The sequence below is a fragment of the Lactuca serriola genome, chromosome 2 (genome assembly GCF_051521515.1).
Source record: "Lactuca serriola cultivar US96UC23 chromosome 2, Lser_US96UC23_V15, whole genome shotgun sequence".
In the NCBI taxonomy this organism is placed as follows: domain Eukaryota; kingdom Viridiplantae; phylum Streptophyta; class Magnoliopsida; order Asterales; family Asteraceae; genus Lactuca; species Lactuca serriola.
The window spans coordinates 21,377,560-21,398,472 of NC_136409.1; the positions used below are offsets into that span (position 1 = coordinate 21,377,560).

The 20,913-nt window shown below is 39.1% G+C and overlaps 1 protein-coding gene across 1 annotated transcript; it reads right to left on the minus strand.

Annotated features, from left to right (window-relative positions):
* Window positions 1-16,183: 16,183 nt before the first annotated feature.
* Window positions 16,184-19,688, minus strand: LOC145089049 (uncharacterized). The gene is made up of 6 exons (XM_079027549.1): window positions 19,507-19,688; window positions 18,859-19,421; window positions 18,539-18,718; window positions 18,065-18,493; window positions 17,253-17,918; window positions 16,184-16,575 (listed from the first exon to the last, which is right to left on the minus strand). Exons 1-6 carry the CDS (start codon window positions 19,686-19,688, stop codon window positions 16,184-16,186), a joined length of 2,412 nt encoding a protein of 803 aa, XP_078883675.1.
* Window positions 19,689-20,913: the final 1,225 nt, after the last annotated feature.

The following is a 20,913-nucleotide window of genomic DNA, read 5'->3' on the forward strand; positions in this document are numbered from 1 at the left end:
GAAAAGTGAGCTTGTGAGTACTTGTAGTTAGTTCCAAGTGAGTTTACTTGTATAATCCTAACGTACTGGTCTTAATCGGTTCAACCTGCATCCCCATGATGCAGTTATGGTGGAGGGTGGGAACATGTATTGTCTGACGTAAAGTCCATCGTCATAGCACATAGCTAGCAATATGGTTAACGGGTTTGGTTGTATGGATTTTTGGAGGATGTACTGCTGTTGGTTAACTACTACTGGTTGCAATTAAAGGCATTATGAACCTAAAGCGAGTAGTGTGGCGATCCTCTTTTGGCACACAAAGTGCTTCGCCATTCCACTTATATTAAGTGTGCCCTTTTTGTGTTCCTTACACTATTAAGGCTGTCCTAGCCTAGATTTCTATGAGTTGTGGTCTCCAAATGGCCATTTGATTCGTAAGGGTGTTGGCTATCAGAGTTCGGTGCGTGTGGATTGTGGATCAGATTGTCTTTTGTTGAGATGCACCCTAAACCGGGTAGGAGTCAATTATGGAACTCTTTTTTGTGTGGGTATCGTTTTGTTTCTAGGTATGTTTATCCCAGGAGTACCTATATGGGGTGTTTACGTATCTGGGAAGAGAGAGGTGAAAGGGTCTCAGGTTTACTCTCAGTTGGGCAAAGCTTATCAAGGGTTTCCTTGGCACTTTTATCCTTGTTGGGTTCTTAATCGGAATTCTCCCTTTCATAATTCATCTCCAGGTATCCCTTAGGATCCATTTCTGGATTTTACTCTTGGCCTTCTTTTGGTCTCTCGTTGCCTCATTCGTAATTCATCTCCAGGTATCCCTATAGTATTTTTAAACTTGATGTTCGATTCTAGTAGTCTCTTGTACTCATAGTTGGTAGATTTTAGGTTTGTTGCAACACCACCATCACTCGCAAGCACATGTTGGTCATATCTGAAATAAATATAGTTGATCAGGCTATATTGATCCCAGATACGATTACATAACTGCCCAGTTTTGACTGTAGTGTTCAACCTTTAATTACTTTTGGTTTCTTCTCGTTATGATACTGGGTTAGTAATTGTGTATACTTTTATAAATACTTATCTTCTTAAGGTATACTTTTAGACAGAGTTTGTTTGTAGTCCCATTGTATTTATAGTTGTATATCTCGTATGGCTTGATATACCAGTTCACTATAAACAATGCTCTGATATCAATCTGTCACACCCCCGGACCAGACGGTGGAAACGTCCGGAGGTGGGTGACTTCATTGTGCAGTATCATAACAATTGAATATAAATGAAACAGAGGAATCCAAACATCATACATTGAGAAAACAAACTTACATTGTTTACATATTGTATTTGTTCTTTGAGTTACACAAAAGATACATAAGTAGAAAAGAATCCAAACTGCGTCAACTAAAAAGTTGGTGAGTTCATAACCATTTTTGTATAAAACCGTTTACAATTGTTTAGAATCATTCTCGTTCTACTTTCAAAAAATCAGCTACTTTCTATAAAATCGTTTGAGGTCCTGCCTTGAAAAATGTGGATATATGTGTGTATGACATTACTTTTGTTCATCCCTATAAGGAGTGATTTTGAAAAGTAGCGTGATTTGCAAAAGCGAGTTGTGTCCGAGAATAATTCTTTCGAATAGTAATGATCAACCGTACAAGAAAAATCCCTTATTTTCAAAAGGAGATATGGTTGAAAACCTTGTTCCTCTTATTGAGTAAAATTAAGTGTGTGTTTTAGTTTATTGTTATCGAAATTGTAGAAAAATCGTTCTCTCCAGAAAATCCTATATTTTTCTGCTATAAAAATTTCGTAAGTTTTGGTTTATCGTTATCGAAATCGTAGAAAATCGTTTTCTCCAGAAAATCCTATATTTTCCACTATAAAATATTCGTAAGTTCTAGTTATCGTTATCGAAATCGTAGAAAATCGTTTTCTATAGAGTCCTATGCTTTTTAATTTATAAAATAGCAGTATTACGACTTTATACTTGTTAGGAGAAAGTATCAACATGGCTATTGTGGACATTTTACGTGATGAAGAAGGACAGTCAACACAACAAATGCGGACCATCACTTATCATGTGTAGGACAGTCAACACAACGTGCCAAAATTTATTTATGAGGTTTTCCTTACAAAAATTTCTAGTTAATATAACATATTATAGTGAGTAGTTATAACCATACTAATCATGACGGAGTTCTTGTTTTGGCGTTTCTCAGGCGCCCTCGGTTTGGAAAAGATATTTGTCACCCTAAACTGGCCTGTCCAGCTGTAGCGAACAGCGAAGGTGCGGGGTGTCAATCCCGTATAGATCTATACACAAATTCCCGCTCTCTTTCCAGGAGACTATGGCTATAACTCCTTATAGGACTTAGACGTACACTAATATTTTTATATTTAGGTACTTTTGAGATTTGTCTGACTAGAATATTAACATCCTTTTGAGCAATCGTTAGAGATTCATTATTTGTTAGATAAATAATGAAAATCGTACTTATTGAATAGAAATATCGTTCTCGTTCCATATCGTTGATTGTGCTTGTTAACTAGGTGCTTGTGTTCGTTCCTTTTCGTTTATTGGAAAATGACTCATTTTAGTCAAAAGAAAAAGTGTCAAATTATAATTTGTATAAATTTCTAACTGCCGCTTATGACAAGCATTTTCTGTTTTATGACATATAGAACATTACTTGTGTTCTTGGAGGTTTTATGACAGCAGTTTATGACATGCAAATATTTCTGTCATAAAAGCTCTGCTTGTATATTTTCTGGACGCAAACTTGTATGTTGAATATTTATAAAATACACCCTGATAGTTTGCAAAATATTCACAAAGTTTCTACTTTCGAAAAAGCACTAGAAATGGTGTCCACTTAGTAAGATCCCTTTTATAACTTTTTATCTTTAGACATGAAAGCATTAATAAAGGGGTTAAGTTGGACACACTCAGTAGTTGGGAGGCTCTTTTGTTCAAAGTATCCTCTGTTCTTTGTGAAATTTATAAATCCTTCGTTCGTGAGTATATTACTAAATAATAATTTAATAATATTTCACACACATACAAACATACGTATATATGTAATCATTTAAGAGTTTAGGCAAGATTTGACTTGTACTCTCCCCCAAAAACATTAAAACATGGAAAAAGGTGGGGTATGAAGCTCACCTTAAGTTAGTTGAGGAGTTGTTTGGAGTTATGGAGTGAAGATCTCAAGCTTTAACTCTTGGCTGAGATGAGGAACTTCACTGGGAGGGATGTTTTCCTTAAAATTTCTCACGAAGAAGTTGAGAAATTTCCTTTCAGCAAGATCCTCTATTCTTGCTTGAAGATGAGTTTTTGAGAGAAAATGGGGAAAAGTGAGAGAGAAAGTGGAGTCTAAACTCCCTCACTGTCGTTGCTTTGGAGTATAAGGAAAAGGGATGAATCTTTGGTACATGGGTATCTTGTAACGCCTGTGTTTCCGGTTTGCCATTTTAACAATGTAAGAATGTATTATTTGAGCATTATGTGTTTTGTGCTTAATTGCTTAATTATGTGATCTGATTAATTAAGAATAAAAATTAAGCGTCAAAATTTAAGTGTAAAATGAACTTGATATCTTTGGATAATGTTGTAGTAGTTGAAACGAGGTTTCCGAATATATATAGAACGCCCAAATCTGACTTCGTATGAGGAAGTTATGATTTATCGAAGTTTCGACTTAGCGGTATGCAGCCTGAAATTCTCGATTTGAGATCGAGCGGTTTTTAGCCGAAGCATTTTAAACGAGGATCGAAGGTCTCGTTGTTGGTATCGAAGCGATAAAAAGTTAGGCGAGAACGGACGTCAAACGAAGAAGTTATGAATTTATAACGAAGTTTTTCTGTCGCGGCCTATTAAAAATAAATAATAAAAATAAATTCAAAATTAGCCGACGGAGTCTAAACGAAAGTTGTAGAGCGTAGTCTCACCTTCGCGTGGATATAAAGAACGTCGAAAATGGAGTTCGTATGAAGAAGATATGCATTTCCAAAGTTTATTAAATAATTTGTAATTATTTTTAATCTTTAATTCCGGTATTATCCGAGGAGGAGTCAGCGGTCCGATCCGACGTACGCCTAGCGTACTCCGAAGAGTGTCGACATTTCGGATGACGCATGCAGTGACGACTTCGGAGGCCAGTACACCCCGCGTACTCCGAGGCTCCAGCCTCCTATAATAGGATCCGAAGGCAGCCGAGTCTTTTGCCAATTTCTTCTCTTCTCTCTCCCGTTTTGCATCATTTTGCATGCCAGAAATACCCCGAAGCCCCGGTATTATTCTCGAGCCCCGAGGCAAGTCCTGAGATCCCGAAGATCCCGAGAAGTGTGGTTCCCGAGCCGAAGCTCTGCCCGCAAGAAGTTCGATTTTTGTGGAGATCTTCCAGATCTGCTGTGGATTTCTACTTCTGCAAGTCGTAGTGCTGTCCGATCGTCTTCTGATCAAGTGAGTGTATACTACCTTTCATAAACACGATAATAATACAAGTGCGGTTTGAGTGTATTAAGTAAATTGTGGTTTATATGTGGGAGGGTGTAGTTACTTTCTTCTAACGAGTAACTATGAAGTTATTTATACGATATACTTGTTATGTGTATATTTTGTGATTGTATGCGTGAATGGATATTCACTTTATTCTATCTCATAGATTTGAATTGTTTTTCTATGAAATACGTGTTATGTGGTATGCCTTATCTGTTATGTGGAATATATATTGAATGAAAATGATATACAAGTTTTAAACTATGTATGAGAATATATATTTTATCTACTAATATGTTGGGTAAAACATGGGTAGATAGTTGGTGTGTAATAAACAGATGAGAGGCCTCGATGTTGTTGTTGTTGTTGATCTAGTTATTCAACGGAGTATGGATAACGACCACGGACTCTTTCTAGACAGTCCAGTGGAACGCTAGCATGTTCATAACCTGTAGGTGTTGTGAACGATGTGTTCACTGGTGTACTCTATCCCCCTCATGGTTGCCTTTAGGATATCTATTGTTGAGGAAACCCCTTCGCAGTGATGTCCGTCCCGATGAAAATCCTAGATTAGGTCCCTTGAGATAGATGTTATTTTAGGGACGTAAAGTGAGGATAACGGGAATGGGTAATCGGGATAGTGATTAGTTGGTGAAATTAAATATAACTTATTTATTGTAGGTTGAAAACCCTATATGCTCACCAGGCTCCCAAGCCTGACCCACTCAGTTTTATTTGTATTACAGGTAGTGGCGCGAAGGCATAAGATGGTTGAATCATCAAGCTGTTTTGTTTACAAGTCTGTATATGTATATATTTGTTGAATGACTTGTAATGTTATCGTTTATGCTTTATGGTCTATATCGGAACATGACATCCCGAGTTTTGATTATATAATGAAAATGCATCTCTTGATGAAATGCTTTGATAAATATTATTTTATCATGTTTTGTTTTGCGAACAAATTCCGCAACACTTTTAAATCAAAAGGATTTACTCTGAAATTATTTTAAAAAGCATAAATGAAAATCGGTCTTTTCTGGCCGTGATTTTGGGGATGTCACATATCTGGTGGTCCATGCATGGATATTTGGTGGGTAATTAAGCATGGAGTACTGTGATTTGCATGGAAAATGAGGAATTTCATCAAATCACAAAGTCAATCCTTTTGTCCTTTTCTTAATTTAGGATAAGGTTTTCCTAAATCCCAACCATTTGTTTTTATGAAGAATATGCTTAAAATAATTAATTTTAGCATAAAATAGGGGACTAAGGGGTTTAGGATAGGAAAAATACAAGTTTGATGTAATTTCCAGCGTCAAAATATCTTACAATGGTGAAAAAGTCCGAAAACAACGAAAATCCGGAGTGAGGGTTTGTTCCTGCGAGGGTCCGAGATCATTAAGAAGGATTCCAGAGTCAGCTTCTAATTCCGAAGTCATTTGGGTCAATTCCGAAGCTACTGGGTAGTTTCTGAAGGCACTGGACAAGTTCCGAAGCCAATGCTCACTTCAGGAGTCGGGTGCGAGATCAGCTAAGTCCGGACCGAGGATGCGGGGCGGCTAGATGTCCGAAGCAAGTCATGTGATGCCTTCTGGATTCAAACCTTCTGGAGTAGTGAGGAGATCTGAAGCAAGGGAGTTCCGAAGGTGAGAGACTTCCCGGTTCCTAAGAAGGTGTCCGGAACAAGAGGGTTCCGGACCAAGAGGTTCCTTTTGGGGTTTCCTCTTCCGGTTTTGAGCTATTTTCGACTAAGGAAGGTATTTAGAGAGATTTGAGAGAGATTTGAGATACGTGGAGAGATTTGGGAGACATTTCACATACTTTTAGAGATTTGGGAGAGATTCACTATTCTTGGAGAGATTTCACATACTTAGGGAGATTTGGGAGAGATTCACTTTTCTTGGAGAGATTTTGCATACTTAGGGAGATTTGGGAGAGATTCACTTTTCTTGGAGAGATTTAGGAGAGATTCACCATACTTGGAGAGATTTCGCATACTTAGAGAGATTTGGGAGAGATTCACTATTCTTAGAGAGATTTCGCACACTTAGAGAGATTTGGGAGAGATTCACTATTCTTGGAGAGATTTGGGAGAGATTCACCATACTTGGAGAGATTTCGCATACTTTGAGAGATTTGGGAGAGATTCACTATTCTTGGAGAGATTTCGCACACTTAGAGAGATTTGGGAGAGATTCACTATTCTTGGAGAGATGTGGGAGAGATTTACTATACTTAGAGAGATTTGGGAGAGATTTCACACTCTTGGAGAGATTTGGGAGAGATTCACTATACTTGGAGAGATTTGCATTCTAGCACTTTATGGCTCCTTAGGAACTCATATTAAACACTTAGGTGTGTTAGCACAAGTCTCACAATAGTCCTTGCTTACCTGAGGACGGAATTTCCTAGCCAAAAGTCCTAGTTGTGACATCATCCCCCCGTTAAAGGGAATTTCGTCCCGAAATTCTTTTGAAGGGTAGGGTTTTGAATGCGAAAATAGGTGAGGGTACTTTTGATTTATTTGGTCCTCATGTTCCCAAGTGAATACCGGTTCACACTTAGCGTTTCCCTTGAACCTTCACCATCGGGATGTGGCTTTGCATTTGTGTTCTTAACTTTCTCTTTATTGTCTCTATAGGCGGATCAATGATTAGGAGGTTCTAATTCGCCTTAGTCTTGTCTAGTGGGACTGAGAGGGTTGTCCGATAGACACTTTCTAGGTTCGATACATGGAACACAGGGCGTGCGTTACTAAACTCGGAGGGTAATTAGAGTTGTTAGGCTACCGGGCTGATCCGTGCGAGGATCTCGAATGGTATGGTGCATCGGGGAGTTAGTTTACCTTTCCTTTCAAATCTGGTCGTCCTTCCGTGAGGGAAGATCTTTTATGAATACCTTTATCCCCTACTTAGGATTCCAAGGTTTTAAGGTGTGATCTACATAGTTCCTTTGTTGATTTTTGAGGTCGTGTTTGGGTTTTTACTATCCTTCATGTGGTTTCTCGAGTAATCTCGGGTCTAGTGAGTGTGTTATTGGGCGTTTGTCATCTTGTCGGCTGGGTATCTCCCATCTTAGCCTAACAGAGGATGATCTACACCTCTGGCCACACAGGGCCTCGAGGGGTGGAACTCTTATGCTAGAGTGGTAGTTGTTGTCATATGAATACTCGATTAGAAGCAAGTGGCCATCCAAACTTGTCAATGTCCATTACACATGCTTCTCTTTGGGGTATGGGTTCGTGTTTACCTTGACCACAACAGGTGAAATTTTCTAGAGTATCAGTGGTCTGACACTTGTGAGTGTTGAACACATGGAAGGAGAAATATCCTAACCTGGGTCTTTGGTTAATCAAAGACTATGAGTTACCGGACCCTTTCTTGGCGAGACCTTTTGAATGGTATTCTAGGAATCGGGATCTTGGTGTCCTAGAAGTAGAGTTTTCTAGGTCTTAAGAGTTGGTACTATGGTCACCAAGGTTGAGTTTGCGTGATATATTTGACCTTATGAGTCTTAGATTATCTTGGGAGTTTTCTCCGTAGGGTCTTTCCAACCTAATGGTAGATCAGCCTTTGCCAGTTCCTTGCTGTTGATTAATCGTGTCTCCGATTCGGGGTAGGGAGTATTGATCCTTGAGGATGGGATTTGTTTGGCTTAATCGTAGCCGGTGGTGCCTATGGGGATTTCGTTTTTCTCCCCTTATGAGTTAGACAAGTGCTTCCTGTGTTTAGGGATTGGGTTTGATGTTTCCTTTACATAATATGCCGATCTTATGGTCAAACATCATTTGTTCTTGTGACCGTGCTAAGTGGTGTTGGGTGTTTGGTCATTAAGGTGATTCTAGGAGTGATTTTATTGTTGGATATAGTGTCTAAGTCCATAACTTTATTTGGTATGTACTTGAACTGACCTGACATGGTCCATTTATGTTGCATGGCATTGCAATACTTGGATAGACTAAATAAGAGAATATGGCACTTATGATTATTAATATATTATAAGTTCTAATATATTAATAATAGAGTTATTTAATTAGTATTAATCAAATATTAATCTAGTATTAAATTGGTGACCAAAGTGAGACTAATTAAATATATAGGGTTGATTATGACAATCATCAATTCTTTTATGGTGGATTAATGATCCATGGTTTATGGGTTATGGATGTAACCATTTGGAGCTCCATGGATAGTCCATGGGAGTTACAAACCCATGGGTCATGAGAAATGAAGAGTCATGACAATTATGGGTCTTCTTAATGAAACCCTAATTGTGACACCACTATAAAAGGAACGATTTGGCTAGCAAAATTATAACCTAGTATTACTAGAGAGGGCTTAACCAATTTTGAGTGCTAGAAGTATTCTCTCAAGTTATTCCAAGTTTTGTGGTGTTGTGTGAAGCATTTGAGGCACAACATTTGGGGTGCTAGGCTCACAATGTCTTGAAGGAATCCAAGCAACATCAAGGTATGTATTTCTACTAGTTTTATATTTTATTTATTCCCCATGCCATGCTAGTTAGGAAGTAATCTTGAAAAAGAATTTTGCATGTATATAGAGAAAACATAGATTCAAGGTTATTAGGGTTGCATGTACACTTAGGAAGTGTTAGAATGCTCAAAACCCATCATTTATCTCTACTTAGCACATGGTTGAGGATTTCTAAGAGATTTTGGGAATCTCTGGAGGAATGTTGGAAGCTTTTTGGATCCCTGTTTATGCCATTTGCTCCTTGATTTTAAATCTTTGCTGGGGCAAAGGAAGGGCGTGGTATTTTTTACGTTATAACTTAGGCTTTTGGTTGATAGGGATTTCGTCGTTAGCAACTGTACAAGTTCTGTTATTTGATTTCACAATAAAAAAAGTCGATTTGCAGAGCTCGAGGTTTGTAAGGTGAGAATCAAGCCTATCCGTGTTCGCTGATGACGTCGGACTCCTTGTTGTTACATCGATTTGAGGAGTATTGGTTGTTAGGAATGACAGGTGTTTTATATTCAAGCTACTATCATTACTTGTTTTGTTTTCATTGTTACCATTGGGTCTATCTCGTTTCTACTTGTTAGGAGTTCTAGTGTTCGTGTTCTTATCGTTACTAGTTTTATTTTTGTTGTTACCATTGGATCTATCTCGTTTCTGGTTGTTATGTGTTCTAGTGTTCGGTTCTTATCGTTACTAGTTTCGTTTTCGTATTCACCATTGGGTCTATCTCGTTTCTACTTATTAGGTGTTCTAGTGTTCGTGTTCTTATCGTTGCTAGTTTCGTTTTCGTTGTTACCATTGGGTCTATCTCATTTCTGCTTGTTAGGAGTTCTAGTGTTCGTGTTCTTATCGTTACCAGTTTTGTTTTCGTTGTTACCAATGGGTCTATCTCGTTTCTACTTGTTAGGTGTTCTAGTGTTCGTGTTCTTATCGTTGCTAGTTTCGTTTTCGTTGTTACCATTGGGTCTATCTCGTTTTTACTTGTTAGGTGTTTTAGTGTTCGTGTTCTTATCGTTGGTAGTTTCGTTTTCGTTGTTACAATTGGATCTATCTTGTTTCTACTTGTTAGGTGTTCTTGGTGACACGAGGGTGCTTGTTATAAGTGAAGGGAATTTGTAATCCGACTTCTGCCAAGTCTTTCCACTATAGATGAATGTGGCCTAACCGCACATACATAGGATTGTGAAACGGTAATTCACTTGGGGTTCTGTCCTAATCAACATTTAGACCAGGGACAGGAAACTGATGCGGAATCGCACGTTCTTAGTTTATGGAATCCTAACTAATACGATACCATCGTTCATATGGAACCATTCCTGGTCCATTAGTAAGAATTCTCTTGCTTCTTTGAGATTTACGGATTCTCTCGAATGGGGAAATACACTCTGATTATGTTTTAAATTTCAAGACCTTTCTGTGAAAATTTGTTACATAAAGTTGATCGTTCGAAACATACCGAAAATCTCGGTAGGGTTTCTTGTCGACAACTCCTGAATAGTCGTTGACTCCTTCGTTAGTCATCTCTGTTGGACAACTTCTCTTGAAATGTCCTGTTGCACCACACTGATGACAAACTTGACTTACTTCTGAGTTGGGAATTGGGGTGATGCATGGGGCCAGGGCCCTACAATAGCGGGAGATGTGCCCCATCTTGTTGCACCTTTTGCAACAAAATGTTTGGTAGGCTCCCCAATGGTGGTAATTGCACTTGTTGCAGGGTGGATTGTTCCCAAGGTATGATTGTCTCGATGTGGGAGGAGTAGGATTAGTATGGGTAGGGACTGATCCCGCTTGTTTCCTTTTAGTAAACCTCTAAGTCGAACTGACTCCTTTTTCGTTCCTGAACTTTCATTTCTTGTTCTTAGGTTTAGGTCTTTGCGTGCATGGGTGAGATGTTCTTTGTTGGTTTCTTTGGTTGTTGTTACGGTTGGAGTTACCGACACTGTTTCCAACTTCGTTTGTATCATTGGTATTGAAGTATGCCATGACGGCTGTCACAGCCGCTGTTACAGTGGATTGGAAAGTGGCAGAGTCTATTCGTAGAACTGGCACATGGTCGGGGTGCTAGTTACCTTCATGAGAAGACATAACTCTGTTGCACACAAAAAGTGAGCTTGTGAATACTCGTAGTTAGTTCCAAGTGAGTTTACTCGTATAATCCTAACGTACTGGTTTTAATCGGTTCAACCTGCATCCCCTTGATGCAGTTATGGTGGAGGGTGGGAACATGCATTGTTTGACATAAAGTCCGTCGTCATAGCACATAGCTAGCAATATGGTTAACGGGTTTGGTTGTATGGATTTTTGGAGGATGTACTCCTCTTGGTTAACTACTACTGGTTGCGATTAAAGGCATTATGAACCTAAAGCGAGTAGTGTGGCGATCCTCTTTTGGCGCACAAAGTGCTTGGCCATTCCACTTATATTAAGGGTGCACGTTTTGTATTCCTTACACTATTAACGCTGTCCTAGCCTCGATTTCTATGAGCGGTGGTCTCCAAATGGCCATCTGATTCGTGAGGGTGTTGGCTATCGGAGTTCCGTGCGTGTCGATTGTGGATCAGATTGTCTTTTGTGGAGATGCACCCTAAATCGGGTAGGACTCAATTGCTAAACTCTTTTTTGCGTGGGTATCGTTTTGTTTCTAGGTATGTTTATCCCAGGAGCACCTATATGGGGTGTTTACGTATCTGGAAAGAGAGAGGTGAAAGGGTCTTGGGTTTACTCTCAGTTGGGCAAAGCTTATCAAGGGTTTCCTTGGCGCTTTTATCCTTGTTGGGTTCTTAATCGGAATTCTCCCTTTCACAGTTCATCTCTAGGTATCTCTTAGGATCCATTTCTGGATTTTCCTCTTGGCCTTCTTTTGTTCTCTCGTTCCCTATTCGTAATTTACCGTGACAGGGTAGTAGAAGTCTTGGTGAGGAATTTCAACTACTAGTTTGTGCGAAAATCGAGGTACGAGATATATGGGGAAAGTTAGGTGTGGGAGGGGTTTATAGTATCCTAAAATACTCCTATATTATTTAAACTTGATGTTCCATTCTAGTATTCTCTTGTACTCATAGTTCGTAGGTTTTAGGTTTGTTGCAACACCACCATCACTCCCAAGCACATGTTGGTCATATCTCAAATAAATATAGTTGATTAGGCTTTATTGATCCCAGATACGATTACATAACTTCCCAGGTTTGAATGTAGTGTTCAACCTTTAGTTACTTTTGGTTTCTTCTCGTTATGATACTGGGTTAGTAATTATGTATACTTTTATAAATACGTATCTTCTTAAAGTATACTTTTAGACAGAGTTTGTTTTAGTCACATTGTATGTATAGTTGTATATCTCGTATGGCTCGATATACCAATTCACTATAAACAATGCTCTGATACCAATCTGTCACACCGCCGGACCAGACAGTGGAAACGTCCGGAGGCAGGTGACTTCATTGTGTAGTATCATCAAAGTTGAATATAAATGAAACAGAGCAATCCAAACATCATACATTGAGATAACAAACTTACTTTCTTTACATATTCTATTTGTTCTTCGAGTTACACAAAAGATCATAAGTAGAGAAGAATCCAAACTACAGCTAAATCATCTTGCATCAGTGTCCCTTGTTTCCTGCATACTCGATCCCTGAGAATACAAGTCGTTATGAAAAACGTCAACTAAAAAGTTGGTGAGTTCATAAGCATTTTTGTATAAAACCGTTTACAATTGTTTAGAATCGTTCTCGTTGTACATTCAGAAAATCAGCTATTTTCTATAAAATCGTTTGAAGTCTTGCCTTGAAAATCATTGATATATGTGTGTATGTCATTACTTTTGTTCATCCCTATAAGGAGTGATTCTGAAAAGTAGCGTGATTTGCAAAAGCGAGTTGTGTTTGAGAATAGTTCTTTCGAATGGTAACGATCAACTGTTTCAAGAAAAATCCCTTATTTTCAAAAAGAGATAAGGTTGAAAACCTTGTTCCTCTTATCGAGTAAAATTGATTGTGCGTTTTAGTTTATCGTTATCGAAATCGTAGAAAAATCGTTCTCTCCAGAAAATCCTATATTTTCTGCTATAAAATATTTGTAAGTTCTGGTTTATCATTATCGAAATCGTAGAAAATCATTTTCTCCAGAAAATCCTATATTTTCCACTATAAAATATTCGTAAGTTCTAGTTTATCGTTATCGAAATCGTAGAAAATCGTTTTCTATAGATTCCTATGCTTTTTAATTTGTAAAATAGCAGTATTACGACTTTATACTTGTTAGGAGAAAGTATCAACATGGATATTGTGGACATTCTACGTGATGAAGAAGGACAGTCAACACAACAAATGCGGACCATCACTTATCATGTGTAGGACTGTTAAAACAATGTGCCAAAATTTATTTATGAGGTTTTCCTTACATAAATTTCTAGTTAATATAACATATTCTAGTGAGTCCTTATAACCATACTAATCATGACGGAGTGCCTGTTTTGGCGTTTCTCAGGCGCCCTCGGTTTGGAAAAGACATTTGTCACCCTAGACTGGCCTGTCTAGCTGTTGCGAACAGCGAAGGTGCGGGGTGTCAACCCCGTATAGATCTATACACAAATTCCCGCTCTCCCTCCAGGAGAATCTGGCTATAACTCCTTACAGGACTTGGATGTACACTAATATTTTTATATTTAGGTACTTTTGAGATATGTCTGACTAGAATATTAACAACCTTTTGAGCAATCGTTAGAGATTCATTATTTGTTAGATAAATAATGAAAATCGTATTTATTGAATAGAAATAACGTTCTTGTTCCATATCGTTGATTGTGCTCGTTAACTAGACGCTTGTGTTCGTTCCTTTTCGTTTATTGAAAAATGAGTCATTTTAGTCAAAAGAAAAGGTGTCAAGTTATAATTTGTATAAATTTATAACTGCCGCTTATAACAAGCATTTTCTGTTTTATGACATATAGAACATTACTTGTGTCCTTGGAGGTTTTATGACAACAGTTTATGACATGCAAATATTTCTGTCATAAAGGCTCTACTTGTATATTTTTTGGACGCAAACTTGTATGTTGAATATTTATAAAATACACCCTGATAGTTTGCAAAATATTCACAAAGTTTCTATTTTCGAAAAAACACTAGAAATGGTGTCCACTTAGTAAGATCCCTTTTATAACTTTTTATCTTTAGACATGAAAGCCTAGATTTGGACACACTCTATAGTTGGGAGGCTCTTTTGTTCAAAGTATCCTCTGTTCTTTGTGAAATTTAGAAATCCTTCGTTCATGTGTATATTACTAAATAATAATTTAATAATATTTGGCACACATACAAACTGACGTATATATGTAATCATTTAAGAGTTTAGGCAAGATTTGACTTGTACTCTCCTCCAAAAACATTAAAACATGGAAAAAGGTGGGGTATGAAGCTCACCTTGAGTTAGTTGAGGATTTTTTTGGAGTTATGGAGTGAAGATCTCAAGCATTAACTCTTGGCTGAGATGAGGATCTACCGTGGGAGGGATGATTTCCTTAAAATTTCTCAGGAAGAAGTTGAGAAATTTCCTTTCAACAAGATCCTTTGTTTTTTGCTTGAGGATGAGTTTTTGAGTGAAAATGAGGAAAAGTGAGAGAGAAAGTGGAGTCTAAACTCCCTCACTGTGGTAGCTTTGGAGTATAAGGAAAAGGGAGGAATCTTTGGTACATGGGTATCTGGTGGTCCATGCATGGATATTTGGTGGGTAAAGCATGGAGTACTGTGATTTGCATGGGAAATGAGGAATTTCATCAAATCACAAAATCAATCCTTTTGTCCTTTTCTTGATTTACGATTAGGTTTTCCTAAATCCCAACCATTTGTTTTTATGAAGTATATGCTTAAAATAATTAATTTTAGCATATAATAGGGGTCTAAGGGGTTTAAGATAGGAAAAATACAAGTTTGGTGTAATTTCCGGCGTCAAAATTTCTTAAAATGGTGAAAAATTCCGAAAACAATTAAAATCCGGAGTAAGGGTTTGTTCCTGCGAGGGTCCGAGATGCATATGAAGGATTCCGGAGTTAGCTTCTAATTTCCGGAGTCATTTGGGTCAATTTCGAAGCTACTGGGTAGTTTCCGAAGGCGCTGGACAAGTTCCGAAGCCAATGCTCACTTCAGGAGTCGGGTGCGAGATCAGGTAAGTCCGGACAGACGATGCGAGGCGGCTAGATGTCCGAAACAAGTCATGCGAAGCCTTCCGGATTCAAACCTTCCGGAGCAGTTAGGAGATCTGAAGCAAGGGAGTTCCGAAGGTGAGAGCCTTCCCGGTTCCTAAGAAGGTATCCGGACCAAGAGGTTCAGCACCAAGAGGAGTTCGGACCAAGAGGTTCCTTTTGGGGTTTCCTCTTCCGGTTTTGATCTGTTTTCGACTAAGGAAGGTATTTAGAGAGATTTGAGATATGTCGAGAGATTTGGGAGAGATTCACTATTCTTGGAGAGATTTTGCATACTTAGGGAGATTTGGGAGAGAATTACTTTCCTTGAAGAGATTTCACATACTTAGGGAGATTTGGGAGAGATTCACTTTTCTTGGAAAGATTTGGGAGAGATTCACCATACTTGGAGAGATTTCGCATACTTAGAGAGATTTGGGAGAGATTCACTATTCTTGGAGAGATTTCACACATTTAGAGAGATTTGGGAGAGATTCACTATTCTTGGAGAGATTTGGGATAGATTCACCATACTTGGAGAGATTTCACATACTTAGAGTGATTTTGGAGAGATTCACTATTCTTGGAGAGATTTCGCACACTTAGAGAGATTTGGGAGAGATTCACTATTCTTGGAGAGATTTGGGAGAGATTTACTATACATAGAGAGATTTGGGAGATATTTCACACGCTTGGAGAGATTTGGGAGATATTCACTATACTTGGAGAGATTTGCATTCTAACACTTTATGGCTCCTTAGTACAAGTCTCACAATAGTCCTTGCTTACCTGAGGACGAAATTTCCTAGCTAAAAGTGCTAGTTGTGACAGTAATTCAGTAACTACAGTTGGTGAAGACCCATGAAGCTATTTTAGCAAGGAAACATGCAAAACATTGTGGATACGACTCCCTTCTAGTAAAGGCCAACGATACGCAACCACCCTAATTCGTTCCACTATTTCGTAGGGCCCATAAAACTTTGGAGACAGCTTGTTGAAAGTTGCCTTTGAAACTGTCCATTGCCTTTATGGCTGCAATTTCAGCCACACCCAATCCCCCACTTGAAACTCCAATGCTCGATGATGCTCATCATATGCTGACTTCATGCGTTGTTGTGCCTCTAAGAGACGCATGGTGGCTTCTTGTAAAAATGACAGACGATCGATTAAAGCTTGGTCGACTGCCTCTACCTTAGAATGCCCTCCATCATAGTTCAATAAACGAGGTGGATCTCTTCCATAGACGAGCTTGAAAGGTGTGGTTTTGAGAGCCGTGTGATAAGAGGTATTATAACAATACTCAGACCATGGTAACCACATCAGCCACCGACGAGGCCTATCCCCAGTTAAACATCTAAAGTACATTTCGATTATTCGATTAACAACCTCAGTTTGGCCATCACTCTGTGGGTGATAAGCTGTTGAAAAAGATAGTTTTGTCCCTGATAAACGAAATAAATTCTTCCAAAACGCACTCTGGAAGACTTTGTCACGATCAGACACTATGGTTTCGGGAAGACCATGCAGGCGAACGATTTCAGAAAAAAAAAAAACTCGGGCCACAGATTCAACCGTATACAGGTGTCCTAGTGGAAAAAAATGGGCATATTTATAGAAACGGTCTACCATGAGTAAAAGTACTGATTTACCCGAAACGTTCAGAAGAGCTTCCACAAAATCCATGGACACATCAGCCCAAATGCTCGTCGGAATGGGCAGGGGTTGTAAGAGACCAGCTGGTTATAGTGTTTCCCATTTGTTTCGTTCGCATAAGAGACAATGGCGAATATAGTCTTGAATCCTTTTCTTCCAACCCTTCCAATAGAATTCCCATCGAATGCATTCCATAGTTTTTTGATTTCCTTCATGTGTAAAATCATGAATACCTGAAAGAACCAATTCAATTAGCGAGGATGTTGGTTGTAAATACGTCCTTCCTTCGTAGAGAATCAGGTCGTTCACCACCGACCACTCGACATTTTCTTCCCTTGCTAAAATTCGGTCACGCAATTCACTAAGGACGGCTGATTTTTTAATTTTGGTCCGGACAGCCGGTAAAAATCGGTGTAGACATGTTCTATCGTGTATAAGTCACCTTGTTGACTATCTTCCTCCTGTCTTGATAAGGCGTCGGCTGCCCGGTTCAGTGCCCTGGCCCGATACTCAACTTCAAAATCAAACCCAAGAAGCATACTAACCCAATGTTGTTGTGGTGATGTGGTAATGCGTTGTTCCACCCAAAACTTCAAGCTATAATGATCCGTTTTGATCATAAAATGACGACCCCACAAATACGGACGCCAATAAGTGACTTCTTTGGCCAAAACAATCAACTCCCGCTCATATGATGGAAGCTTATGGTGTCGATTTGCAAGATTATGGCTGAAAAATGCAATTGGGTGGTTATGTTGTTGGAGAACCACGCCTACCCCACTACCCGAGGCATCACATTCCACTATAAAGGTAGTAGTAAATTTGGGTAATGCGAGAACGGGTGATTCTGATAATGCTTGTTTTAGGAATGTGAAGGTTGTGTCGGATTCATCACTCCAAACAAACCAATTTCGTCTAAGCATGTCGTTCAATGGTGTAGCAATAATGCCATAATCGCGAATAAATTTGCGATAAAACCCCGTCAAGCCAAGGAATCCTCGTAAGGTTTGAATGTTGTGTGGTTTAGGCCATTCTTGTATCACTTGGATTTTACTCTGGTTAATATAAACGCCATCTTGGTGAATTATATGGCCCAAATACGCCACCTCTTTGTAACCAAATGAACACTTTGATTTTTTTAGAAATAGAGAATGAGCACGCAGCAACCCAAAGACAGTTTGAAGATGACGATAATGTTATGTTCCTATTTTACTGTAAATCAAAATTTCATTAAAAAAACTAAGACATACTTACGAAGTTGATGGCGGAAATCATCATTCATTAAACTCTGAAATGTCGATGGCGCATTCGATAGGCCAAATGGCATTACAAGAAACTCAAAGTGTCTGTGATGGGTGCAGAATGTTGTTTTCTCGATGTCAGTGGCTGCCATGCGAACCTGATGGTAGCCTGAGGCCAAATCCAAATTTGAAAAGAAAGTTGCTCCGTGTAATTCATCAAGGAGCTCTTTTACCACTGGAATGGGAAATTTATCTTTGACCGTTTTCGAGTTTAATTCCCGATAATCTATGTAAAATCTCCATGAGCCATCATGTTTTTTTACCAAAGGAATCGGTGAAGAAAATGGAGATTGGGTGGGTCTGATGGTACCATTTTGGAGCATCTCATCACATTGCTTTTCAGTTTCATCCTTAAGAAGGTAGGGGTAGCGGTAAGGGCGGACTGCAATAGGTTCGGTACCATTATGAAGTCAGATATGTTGGTCACAAGGACGAGAGGGTGGAAGCCCTTGAGGTTTTTCAAATATATCTGCAAAAGAGCCAAGTAGGTCATCAAAGTCGGGTGCCAAATCACCCGATGAACCCTGGGCGGTTAGTGTGACTAGCTCTGGGGATTCACCATGCCATTTAATCAGCCTATTATTAACTTTGAAAGCCATCTCTCTACCTGTAAAAATCCTATAATATAGAGCCCAACCTTTTAAGCCAATGTATGCCTAAAACAATATCAAATCCTTCTAATGGAATGGAAAAGAAATCACCCGAGAATTCATACCCTTGGACCGTCATGTGTAACTTATGACTTACCCCGTTGCTCGCCATTTTGCCACCATTGGGTAACAACTGCCTGTACTTGGAAGGTCTTGTCACTTGTAGTGCACGTAATAGCATTTAGCGAAATTTCTGGTACGATTACCTCTGCCCCTACCTCATCATCATCTGTTAGAATGATGCAAAACAATTTAGAGCACTTGTATCCTGCCGAAAACGTCTCATCACAGTTGAAGTAGAGTCCTTTAGCTCTCCTTTCAGCCATCTCGGGGGCTGTAAGGCGTTTCCAAGTAGAGTTTCTTGGTATAGCAATGTTTCCGGTGGTTTCTCGGTTTTTAATCCCTCCTAGTGTTTCGTTTCCACCTACTGGTGGGGCTCCAAAGCTCCTAATTCGGCCTTCCTCTGACACCTTAACTTCAATTTGTCTTGCTAAATTCATGGCAAAATACAAGGTAGTCAGCGTTGCATATTCCACCTCATACCGGATGACACTCGACAACCCAGCACAGAAGTGCCAAATGCTCTGTTCGGGTGTGACGTCATTGGTTCGGCTAAAAAGAGACTCAAACTTCTCACAATAGTCTTCTAGTATTCCGAAACTGGTTTAAGCGAGTTAACTCACCTAGTGGGTTCATGCACATAGGTGGACCGAACCGGATTTTACACTCTTCTGAAAATTCATACCAATTCAATCTGTCTCTCATTCTCCTGAGGTTGTGATACCAACCGCTGGCACGTCCCTGAAGAGCAAATGTTGCTTGCCTAACCCAAGCATCAGTAGGGGTTTGTTGTTCTTCAAAGAAATCTTTGCACTTTTGAAGCCACTCTATCGGGTCAATTTTACCCTCATATACAAGAAAATCCATCATTGCAAACCTTGGTACCCTATTACCCCGATACCCCGTCTCCTCCTGGTTTTCCGTGTATCATGTATTATCATGAACCTCGAACAATCCTGATGGATCTGGTTCCCGATGGATGGTCCCTTAAAACTTGTTGTACCCCCACTTACTCCCTTCAAACTTGTTGTACCCCCAGTTATGCTTGAACTGTTGTGGTTCTTCAATTCTCATTAACTCGACATTCTTCACTACTCTCCTCCCTATTCCTTCCAGTTGGTTTTCTGTCGTCCCCTACCTCTACCGACCACCCCCGAGAAGCCTGGTCCTTTGGTGTGACATCCCCATTTTCACGGCCAGAAAAGACCGATTTTGTTTATGTTTTGTTTAAAAATCAAAGTAACAATTTAAATAAAAGTGTGTGGAATTTGTCCCAAAACAAAATATGATAAAGATTTATCAAAAGCATTTCCATAGAAATGTATTTCATTAAAAAGACTCGGGATGTCATGTTCGATACAGATCATAAGCATAAACAATACATCATAGGCCTTACTACATTATTCCGTATTTACAGACCTAAAATCTCTTAATCTCTCATCCCAAAACATCACATCTATGCTCATGCGCCACTACCTGTAATACAAGAAACTGAGTGGGTCAGGTTTGGGAGCCTGGTGAGCACATAGGGTTTTCAACCCACAATAAATAAGTTTATTAACTTTATCAAACCAAACAAACCCAATTACCCGTTCCTGTTATCCTCACTTTACGTCCCTAAAACATCTAACACAAGGGACCTAGTCTAAGGACTATCATCGGGATGGACACTACTGCTAAGGGGATTCCTCAGCAATAAATGTCCTTAAGGCAACCATGTGGGGGATGGAGTACATCTGGTGAGCACACAGTTCAAATAAACACACAGTTCAAATAAACACCTACAGGTTGCGAGCCTGCTAGTGTTCTACAGGACTGTTTAGAATAGTCCGTGGTCGTCATCTATACTCCGCTAGATGACTGGCTCATCAATAACATCTATAACGAGGCCTCTCATTATTTTATGTTATCACACAGCAACTATTACATCTACCCATGTTTTACCCCAACATTTTTCGTAGATATAAAATACATATACAGTTTAAATCATTGAAAACATGTATAAAAATGTTCATCCAGAATAGATAGCAAGTATTCATGTAATATGCACACATAGCACGTAATTTATATAAAATACATCATATCTATGTGT

What these genes read in the sequence shown, in the direction of transcription:
- LOC145089049 (XM_079027549.1), bottom strand. Translation starts at nt 19,688, where the DNA reads ATGGATTTTCTTGTATATGAGGGTAAAATTGACCCGATAGAGTGGCTT. An exon ending in ATGAGAGACAGATTGAATTG is followed by an intron (nt 19,422 to 19,506) that starts GTATGAATTTTC and finishes CGCTTAAACCAG; the next exon opens with TTTCGGAATACTAGAAGACT. An exon ending in GCAAAATGGCGAGCAACGGG is followed by an intron (nt 18,719 to 18,858) that starts GTAAGTCATAAG and finishes GGATTTTTACAG; the next exon opens with GTAGAGAGATGGCTTTCAAA.